This window comes from Pyrus communis, chromosome 1 (assembly GCF_963583255.1).
Source record: "Pyrus communis chromosome 1, drPyrComm1.1, whole genome shotgun sequence".
In the NCBI taxonomy this organism is placed as follows: domain Eukaryota; kingdom Viridiplantae; phylum Streptophyta; class Magnoliopsida; order Rosales; family Rosaceae; genus Pyrus; species Pyrus communis.
The window spans coordinates 28,391,733-28,402,815 of record NC_084803.1 but is presented as its reverse complement, the minus strand read 5'-3'; the positions used below and the strand labels follow the sequence as shown (position 1 = coordinate 28,402,815).

At 39.2% G+C, this 11,083-nt stretch overlaps 1 protein-coding gene across 1 annotated transcript; it reads left to right on the top strand.

Annotated features, from left to right (window-relative positions):
* Positions 1-6,851: 6,851 nt before the first annotated feature.
* LOC137725695 (uncharacterized) lies at positions 6,852-9,014 on the top strand (the record flags this gene model as incomplete). The annotated part of the gene is made up of 2 exons (XM_068464468.1): positions 6,852-7,460; positions 8,307-9,014. Coding segments are annotated over exons 1-2 (1,317 nt in total), but the record flags the coding sequence as incomplete, so codon positions are not given.
* Positions 9,015-11,083: the final 2,069 nt, after the last annotated feature.

Here is an 11,083-nt window from a genome sequence, read left to right as displayed (position 1 = left end):
ATTCTGGGCGTAAATTGTCTAAATTCTCCCTTTTTGTTCAAAAGTTGAGTTTTCATTCAAAAGTGAATTCTAAGTTGATTCAAATGCTTTGCTCACTATTTCTTTAAGAACCTTTGTTTTCCATATCCCTTCTTTGTTATCCACATACCCCAAGCCCCGTTACAACCCTTGACTTCTATCTTAAGTGTTGTGTATTTCAATTTGTGGAGTTTGAACTTGGTATGAGCTTATGGTGTCACTGGTTCTCGCGTCTAAGTAGTAGCATTCCATTCATGAGATCATATCTAAACATGCTTATTAACTCCAGAAATTGCGTTCTTTGTGATACTTATATGTGAGTGTTCGTTTTCATGTTACATCAATCTTCTCACATATGACTAGATTAGGGTGTGTAGTTAGAAATTCTGAGTGAAAATCGAGTGCATATCTTGTAAGGAATTGAGCAAATTCTCTAAGGCATGTTACTACATTCAAAACATGGTTTTAAATGCTTAATTGTGAACTAGTATATGGTGACTATGATTAAGAATGTACTTAAGTGTGAAGATGACTAAAATCTGTGAGAATGATGATTTTTAACATGTCATTGGAAATCCCTAAGACGGTTGTTGGAAGGTTTAGGTTGTGTTTTACGTGTTTAGTGTCGTTTTGTTTATTTGTTTTTATTCTGTTTTGCTCGAGGACTAGCAAAAGCTAAGTGTGGGGGTATTTGATAGGAGCATATTCATGCGACTTAAATGGCTTGTTCTCGTGCATTTACGTTATGTTTCTCTCGTTATTTTAGTCCTTTATGCTTCTTTTGTGTGTTTTCAGGTTCTAAGGGCCTAGGGAGCATGAAAGTGCATTTTGAGGCCATTTGGAGCATTTTTGGGCATGGATTGGATAGCTTATCCATGGAGCCAAGAGGATGGACGAATTTGAAGGCCTTGTATGCACTTGAAGACACAAAACAATGGCCCTAACCCAATCACATAACACCTTGCCATGGGCTTAACACAAACACCATTCCTTGCCATGCAAGGAGGAGCAATTTGGGTCCATTTCATGTACTTAAACTCTAGCCCAATCCACAATCACATTATGCCATACAAACCAACCTATTTTAGGCCCATTCTATGTACTTAAACCCTAGCCCTTTAAACTAGTTCATTTATCACTTATCAAACCATTCACTTATCACTCACCACATATCATTCACTTATCACTTAACATATCATTCATTTATTTCACTTCCATACTCCTCTTAATTCCACATGCATTCTCACACATGCACATCATTCACTCACATTTCCACCATTCATTCTTTATTCCTTTCCAAACATCTCACATGCATTTCCACCTTCCTACTTCATCATTTCCACCACTCATTCTTCATTATTTCCTAACCCTACATGCATTATTTATTGCATCTACACATGCACATTCACACACACTTCACACAAACAACATTCACATGCAAACACAAGCTTTAACCAACAAACAAAACAGCCATTCCACTTCATCATTACACCACCTTCTCCATCTTTAATCACATGCACCACCAATTCAACACATGCACTTGTTCCTCCATTAAATCAACCACATTCATCACCAAAGAACCTTTGTGCCGTGAGTTCCATTGCATTTCCAGCATCCTCACATGCATTCCCTTCACATTCACCCACATGCACATTCAATCATTCACACATCCACCACTCATTCTTCATCATTTCAACCACCTACATGCATTAATTATTAAACTCTTCATCATTGCATCCAGAAAATGAGCAAGAAAGCTTCCCAAACACATGCAAATCCATCCATGCCGTGGGTTCCCTTTGCTCCCCTTGTGCAATTCCAGTTTTCACATGTGTCCTAGCTGTTTTTCCATCATTCCTCCACACAAATGCTTAAACAAACAGCCATATGTTCCCTCCACTACCCCTATAAATACCCTAGCATTCATTCATTCACTCCCCATTTCAATTCATATCTCATATTTCCATTCACAACACTTCACACAACACAAATACCATTCCATTGCCGTGAGTCCCACTTCATTTTCTGCATATTTTCTCTTCATTCTTCCATCTCCAACCACTCCCTACTCCATTCCACATACACCTAAAGCCCTTAAGCTCACCTTAGACTTTGTGCTACAACAACGAGGAAGAAAAGAGTGCTTAAACGTTCATACAATTCAAGTTTGAGTTGTTGGAATGTTTAGGTGTTTCTTTGATTTCAAAGTTTAAATTTAATTCTCTTTGTTTTGTACGTATGAGAAGGGAAGAGAAGAGTGCCTAAACGTTCATACAATTCACGTTTGAGTTGTTGGAATGTTTAGGTGTTTCTTTGATTTCAAAGTTATGAGGAACTAAACCCCCTTTAGCTAGGGGGTGATTCGAAACTATGTTTATATTTGCATTTTGAATTGATTACGTTTGGTTGGAATTTCATAAGTTGTGGATTCAATTCGTTTAACTGTTTGATTGATAACTTATTTATGTATGTTCATTGAGATTGCAAGCTTAATTTTCATGCATAAATATGACGCTAGAATATAAGTGAATTTCACCTAATCGTTATGAACTTATATTCACAAGTAGTAAAGGTTGCTTATAAACAATCGCGTTAAACGAATTCTTGGCATAAGTTTCATGCGTATTCCATGGTAACGAATGCCTCGTCGATGTTTATGATTTCCGTTGAACTTAATGATCTTGGTTAAATGTCTCTATCATGCGTATTCCATAGTTAGGGACTTTGATTAAGAACAATTTGGTTGTAATGCGTATTCCATTCAATCCAACGAATTTAAGGAAATCTGAAAGTTAATCTAAGCGGATCTAATTAACTTGGAGCATTGAGTTTCACAACTTATCGAAAGACCAACTGAGAATCAATTTTGTTTGCAAGTGTAACATGTGTGGAGAAGAACCCCTTGGCTATTCCATCATCCATATTTTTATCACATTCATATTTACATTTTGCCTTTAATTATATTCTGTCTTTTTAATTTAATATCGTCCAACCACAATTCCTCCCCCCCTATTTTGTTAAGTCTTAATCATTCGTATTTGTTTTATTTTTGTATCTTTAAGCTTGTGGAGTCATAAACAATTGCAAATTCGTCTAAATCAAGTTCTAGCTTCTATTTGAGTCAATTTGATTGTTTTAGACAATTTGAGTTTTTCAAAGCCATTCTGAGTCATAGTAGTCTTGTTAAGAGTATTTTAATTTAGTTTTTATGTTTTTAAGTCAATTTAGAAGGTTTTAGCAAGCCCTCCTAATCCCCGGTCTAGAACGATCCCTCACTTATCCATTCTACTACAATTGTCAAACGAGGGTTTAATTTGAGTGTCAAGTAAATCTCGCATCATCTGCCATCCTTCATCCTGTCTCCTAACATTTGCCGCAGCTTTCAACCTTTCTTCCACCATTCACACACTTCCATACCTTCACCCAAACACCCATACTGAAGGATTGTTTTGGAAGATGACATGTTCATTTAAGCAACATCATTAGCATGCAATTAACAAATTAAAGGCGGAATCATGCTAGCATGCACTTAAAAACAAAACATTACCCATGAATGTTCAAAGCCTAGTAAAATGGTGAACCAATAATCAACTCAAAACAAAGTGAGTTGAAATATATACCTTTGTAGATTCCTCTTTGTATTTAAACAAAGGCTAATCACCCAAAGAGAGGGCCTTCATTCCTTGCATCTTAGATCTATGGATTTGGATGGATGAAAAAGGTTTCTCCAAAGTTCCCAAAATTGAGAACCTCTAATGATTCATCACCAAGGCATAATGAAGAAGAAATGAGTGACCTTGGAGGAGTTTGATTGCTAGATGATCCCTCCAAGGTGGCCGAAATTTTAGAGAGAAAGGAGAGCTTGTGTTCTCATCCTTTCCCCAAAAACAACCCTTAATAAATTTTAGGCTATAAAGTCCTTTATATAGTCCCTTCAAATAAGTGACCTAATGGACCAAAAGCCCTATTCTTCTAACATGGCCGGCCTATAGGGTTTATTGGGCTTTCAAGCCCTTTGTTTATTCAAGTTGTCATACAACTTGAGTTAATGGGCTTGACATTCAAATCCCATTGGGCCTTGCGGCCCAAAACTAACCCGAGGTCTTTAACGAACTTATTCGTTTGATTAGTTAACATATTAATTAATCCTAGCCTTAGATAAATAATTAAACCATTTAATTATTCTTACTCATCTCCGTTGTTTCTTCAAACTCTACCTTACTCGGTGTGATAGGAGCATATTCATGCGACTTAAATGGCTTGTTCTCGTGCATTTACGTTATGTTTCTCTCGTTATTTTAGTCCTTTATGCTTCTTTTGTGTGTTTTCAGGTTCTAAGGGCCTAGGGAGCAAGAAAGTGAATTTTGAGGCCATTTGGAGCATTTTTGGGCATGGATTGGATAGCTTATCCATGGAGCCAAGAGGATGGACGAATTTGAAGGCCTTGTATGCACTTGAAGACACAAAACAATGGCTCTAGCCCAATCAAACACATTATGCCATACAAACCAACCTATTTTAGGCCCATTCTATGTACTTAAACCCTAGCCCTTTAAACTAATTCATTTATCACTTATCAAACCATTCACTTATCACTCACCACATATCATTCACTTATCACTTAACATATCATTCATTTATTTCACTTCCATACTCCTCTTAATTCCACATGCATTCTCACACATGCACATCATTCACTCACATTTCCACCATTCATTCTTTATTCCTTTCCAAACATCTCACATGCATTCATCATAATTCACAACACAAAACAACTTCATTGCCGTGGGTTCCCCATTTCCTTTCCAAACATCTCACATGCATTTCTTCATTATTTCCTAACCCTACATGCATTATTTATTGCATCTTCACATGCATTCACACACACTTTACACATTCAAACCGTGAGCTCCCATTCCTATATGCCATTTTCAGATTTCCACCCACTAACCTAGTCATCAACACATGCACTTCCACCTTTCATCCACAATGATTCATGATTCATTCACTTTGCATCCTTTAAATCACATACTTTTCCATCATTAATTAGCCACTTGCATCTTAAACAAACAACCATATGTTCCCTCCACTACTCCTATAAATACCCTTGCATTCATTCATTCAATTCACATCTCATTTCATACACAACACACCACAAACACTTCCATCTTCTCCCTAGCCGTGAGTCACTTCATTTTCTGCATATTTTCTCTTCACTCTTCCATCTCCAACCACTCCCTACTCCATTCCACATACACCTAAGCCCTTAACATCTCCTTAGACCTTGTGACACAACGAAGAGGAAGAGAAGAGTGCCTAAACGTTCATACAATTCAAGTTTGAGTTGTTGGAATGTTTGGGTGTTTCTTTGATTTCAAAGTTATAATTTAATTCTCTTTGTTTTGTACGTATGACGAATGGAAGATAAGAGTGCCTAAACGTTCATACAATTCAAGTTTGAGTTGTTGGAATGTTTGGGTGTTTCTTTGATTTCAAAGTTATGAGGAACTAAACCCCCTTTAGCTAGGGGGTGATTCGAAACTATGTTTATATTTGCATTTTGAATTGATTACGTTTGGTTGGAATTTCATAAGTTGTGGATTCAATTCGTTTAACTGTTTGATTGATAACTTATTTATGTATGTTCATTGAGATTGCAAGCTTAATTTTCATGCATAAATATGACGCTAGAATATAAGTGAATTTCACCTAACCGTTATGAACTTATATTCACAAGTAGTAGAGGTTGCTTATAAACAATCGCGTTAAACGAATTCTTGGCATAAGTTTCATGCGTATTCCATAGTAACGAATGCCTCGTCGATGTTTATGATTTCCGTTGAGCTTAATGATCTTGGTTAAATGTCTCTATCATGCGTATTCCATAGTTAGGGACTTTGATTAAGAATAATTTGGTTGTAATGCGTATTCCATTCAATCCAACGAATTTAGGGAAATCTGAAAGTTAATCTAAGCGGATCTAATTAACTTGGAGCATTGAGTTTCACAACTTATCGAAAGACCAACTGAGAGTCAATTTTGTTTGCAAGTGTAACATGTGTGGAGAAGAACCCCTTGGCTATTCCATCATCCATATTTTTATCACATTCATATTTACATTTTGCCTTTAATTATATTCTGTCTTTTTAATTTAATATCGTCCAACCACAATTCCCCCCCCCCCTATTTTGTTAAGTCTTAATCATTCGTATTTGTTTTATTTTTGTATCCTTAAGCTTTTGGAGTCATAAACAACTGCAAATTCGTTTAAATCAAGTTCTAGCTTCTATTTGAGTCAATTTGATTGTTTTAGACAATTTGAGTTTTTCAAAGCCATTCTGAGTCATAGTAGTCTTGTTAAGAGTATTTTAATTTAGTTTTTATGTTTTTAAGTCAATTTAGAAGGTTTTAGCAAGCCCTCCTAATCCCCGGTCTAGAACGATCCCTCACTTATCCATTCTACTACAATTGTCAAACGAGGGTTTAATTTGAGTGTCAAGTAAATCTCGCATCAAATTTTGGCGCCGTTGCCGGGGATTAGCAACTTTGCTAATCCTTTGTCTTTATTTTTATATTTTTTTTGTTTTTCGTGCATTCTTATTTTAGATTCTTAGTTTGTTTGTTTCCTTGTTTTTTAGGTACTGTGTATGACTCGTCGCTCTCGGCCTATTATAGAGAACATCTCCGACTTTGACGGTGATTTTGAACGCACTTTGAGGAGAACGAGGAGTCAACAAGAGCCACCACAACCTCCACCACAACCTGGGCTTGAAGAAGACGAAGTAGGTGTAGAAGAAAAGCCCACGGATCAGATTTTTGAAGAAGAACAAGCCATGGCAGCAGATAATAGAACCATCAAGGAGCTTTCGGCCTCAGGTTTGGATAATGCATTGCCTCTTTGTATCCAATACCCCACGGCTGCAGAGGGGAAGACTGAGGAATTTGAACTCAAATCCAGTTTGTTACACCATATTCCGAAGTTCCATGGCTTGTCTATGGAAGACCCCAACAAACACTTGAAGGAGTTCGAGGTGGTTTGTTCGAGCATGACCCCCGTCAATGTGGATGGGAGTATATTGAAGATGAAGGCCTTTCCATTTTCACTTATGGACAAGGCCAAAGATTGGCTCTACGAACTAGCCCCGGGAACTGTGACTTCGTGGGAGAGTATGAAGCGTGCTTTCTTGGAGAAATTCTTCCCTACTTCGAGAGTGATTCTCCTACGGAAGAAAATTAGTGGTATTCAACAGAATCATGGTGAGACATTCCCGGCTTATTATGAGCGCTTCAAGGGCCTTGTAGCTTCATGTCCTCAACATCAAATGAAGGAGGAACTTCTCCTTCAATATTTCTATGAGGGCCTCCTTCCTATCGAACGTCAAATGGTTGATGCGTCAGCGGGAGGAGCATTGGTAGACAAAACACCAAGGGATGCCAAGATTCTCATAGCCAACCGAGCGCTCAACGCTCAACAATATGAAGGAGTGGGCCAAAGGGAAGCCCCACGACAACAAAGTGTAAATGAGGTGAGTGCTATTTCTGAAATTCAATCACAACTTGCTAATCTTACTTCTCTTGTTTCTCAGGTTGTGATTGGTCCAAAAGCACAAGAACACCAAGTTTGTGGCGTGTGCTCAATTCAAGGGCATCCATCCGACAAGTGCCCTCAACTAATCGAGAATGGTGGGTGGGAATCTGCCAATGCAATTGGTTTCCAAGGACAAAATCAAAACAACCCATACTCGAACACTTACAATGCCGGATGGAGGGACCATCCAAACTTCAAATGGAGGGAGCCACAACAAGCTGCCCAACAAGGAGGATTTAGGCCAAACCCCCCTGGTTTTTATTCCAAGCCGTATGCACCCCTACAATCCCAACAATCCCAACAACCTTCGGCATCATCTCATTCAGGTACGTCTTTGGAAAGTAATCAAGCTATGCAATTACTAACCTCTATTTCGCAGGGGTTGCAAAATCAAAACAACCGAATAGAAAATAACGAGAAGGAGATGATGGATATGAAGAAACAAATAGGGCAGATTTCTGAGTTCCTTGGACAGATTAGAGAGCAAGGAAAGCTTCCTAGCTCAACCACAGTCAATCCAAAGGGAGGATTCGAATCCGCCAAGGCCATCACCCTAAGGGGTGGAAAAGAAGTTGGGACCGAGCCAAACAATCCCAAATCTGCCCAGAAAGTAGATGAAGAGACGACACAACCTGAGGCAGATCACCCTAACTCGGCCAAATCAGGTAATTTAAGTTCAAATTCATGTACTTCACGTCCTAATCTGCCCAATGTACCTTTTCCTCGCAGGTTCATGCAAGAAAAAAAGGAAGAAAGCGAGAAGGACATTCTTGAAACGTTCCGGAAGGTGCAAGTAAACATACCACTTCTCGATGCAATCAAACAGGTTCCAAAGTATGCTAAATTCCTCAAGGACCTATGCAATACAAAGAGAAGAAGGGCAAACAAAGAGGTAGTGAAGGTAAGTGAGAATGTGTCCGCTGTTTTGCAACGTAAACTGCCTACCAAGTGCAAAGACCCCGGTAGTTTCACGATTCCTTGTGTAATTGGGCATAATCGTTTTGAACATGCCATGCTTGATTTAGGTGCATCCATAAATGTCATGCCTTATTCTATTTATGCATCTATGAATTTGGGTGAATTAAAACAAGATGGTGTAATTATACAATTGGCTGATCGTTCTAACGCGTATCCAAAAGGAGTTTTGGAGGATGTGCTTGTGCAGGTGAACCATTTAATTTTTCCGGCTGATTTCTACGTCCTAGACATGGAGGATTCAGCCCATTCTACATCTTTGCCGATTCTCCTTGGTAGGCCATTCATGAAGACGGCCCGAACGAAGATTGATGTATACAAAGGCACCTTGACAATGGAATTCGATGGGGAAGTGATTGATTTTAATATTTCTGAAACTATGAGATATCCCGTTGATGACCATTCTTGTTTTTCCATTGATGTTATCGATTCTTTGGCGCAGGTATACCTTGAAGAATTGAACGAGGACGCCCTGGAAACAACCATCACTAAGGCCATAGAGCGCAAAAACGAAGGATTTGGGCCAATGCAAGGCCATGGCAATGAGGAGGAATTCTTTGCAATGGGTTCTAGTGAAGAAATAATTGAGGTTGTGGCAGCCCTTGAGTCATTGCCACAACAATATGGTAAGGTTCCACTCTCACTTTCAAATTCAGTTTCCACTAAGATGCTACCTTCTGTTGTTCAGGCACCATCGCTTGAACTTAAGCCGTTGCCGGACCATTTGAAGTATGTGTTTTTGGGAGAAGGCGAAACATTGCCCGTCATCATTTCATCAAGTCTCACGGCAATGGAGGAGGAGAAGCTTGTGAGGGTGCTGCGAGAGCACAAAACGGCCATAGGGTGGACTTTGGCCGACATTAAAGGAATAAGCCCTACCACATGCATGCACCGTATACTTCTTGAGGAGGGGGCTAAACCAACTCGAGAGGCTCAACGCCGTCTCAACCCTCCGATGATGGAAGTGGTGAAGAAGGAAATAATCAAGCTTTTGGATTGCGGAGTGATCTACCCTATCTCCGATAGCCGTTGGGTCTCTCCAGTTCAAGTCGTTCCCAAGAAGTCCGGAGTAACTGTTATCAAGAATGATAAGAATGAGCTCGTGCCTACACGCATTCAGACTGGATGGCGAGTATGTATCGATTACCGGAAGCTAAATTCCATGACTAGGAAAGATCACTTTCCTTTGCCATTCATCGACCAGATGCTCGAAAGGTTAGCCGGTCATGCTTTTTACTGTTTTCTTGATGGATACTCTGGATATAACCAAATTGTGATAGCCCCGGATGATCAAGAGAAGACCACATTCACATGTCCCTTTGGAACATTTGCTTATCGTCGCATGCCATTTGGCTTATGCAACGCACCGGCCACTTTCCAAAGGTGTATGGTAAGTATATTTTCCGATTTTGTTGAAAAGATCATTGAGGTTTTCATGGATGATTTCAGTGTATTTGGGAGTTCATTTGATAATTGCTTGGATAATCTGACCTTAATTTTGAAACGATGTGTTGAAACTAACCTTGTCTTGAATTGGGAGAAATGTCACTTTATGGTGAAACAAGGTATAGTTTTAGGACATATTGTTTCAGGAAAAGGAATTGAAGTAGATAAATCAAAAATAGACCTTGTACGTCACTTACCCTCTCCTACTTCGGTTAGAGAGGTACGTTCGTTTCTTGGCCATGCAGGGTTCTATAGGCGTTTTATCAAGGACTTCTCCAAGATGTCCAACCCTCTTTGCCGATTGCTTCAAAAAGATGTGCCATTCAAGTTTGATGAAGAGTGTAATTCGGCATTTAACCAACTCAAGGAGAAGCTAGTCTCGGCCCCCATTATTGTACCTCCAGATTGGAGCCTTCCGTTCGAGCTCATGTGCGATGCATCCGACTATGCATTAGGAGCTGTTCTAGGACAAAGAAGAGACAAGCGGCCGCATGTCATATACTATGCCTCTCGGACTCTCAATGATGCCCAATTGAACTACTCCACGACGGAAAAAGAACTTCTAGCTGTGGTTTTTGCTTTAGATAAATTCCGTTCATATTTAATTGGTACTAAAGTAATCGTTTATTCTGATCATGCAGCTTTGAGGTACTTGCTCATGAAAAAGGAAGCAAAGCCGAGGCTTATCCGTTGGATTCTTCTTCTTCAAGAATTTGATATTGAAATCCGGGATAAGAAAGGAAGCGAGAATGTAGTGGCTGACCATTTAAGCCGAATGATCCACGAGGAGCATGAACATGCCGTACCTATCCCTGAAACTTTTCCCGATGAGCAGCTACTTTCCATTGAGGTAAGTGAACCATGGTATGCAGATTTAGTGAATTACTTGGTGGCTAAACAAATTCCAAATGAACTAAACAAGCACCAACGTGATAAGCTTAAAAATGATGCACGTTTCTATGTTTGGGATGACCCTTATTTGTGGAAGTATTGCTCAGATCAAATTATACGTAGATGTGTGCATGATTCTGAATTTCACTCAATTCTAAGCTTTTG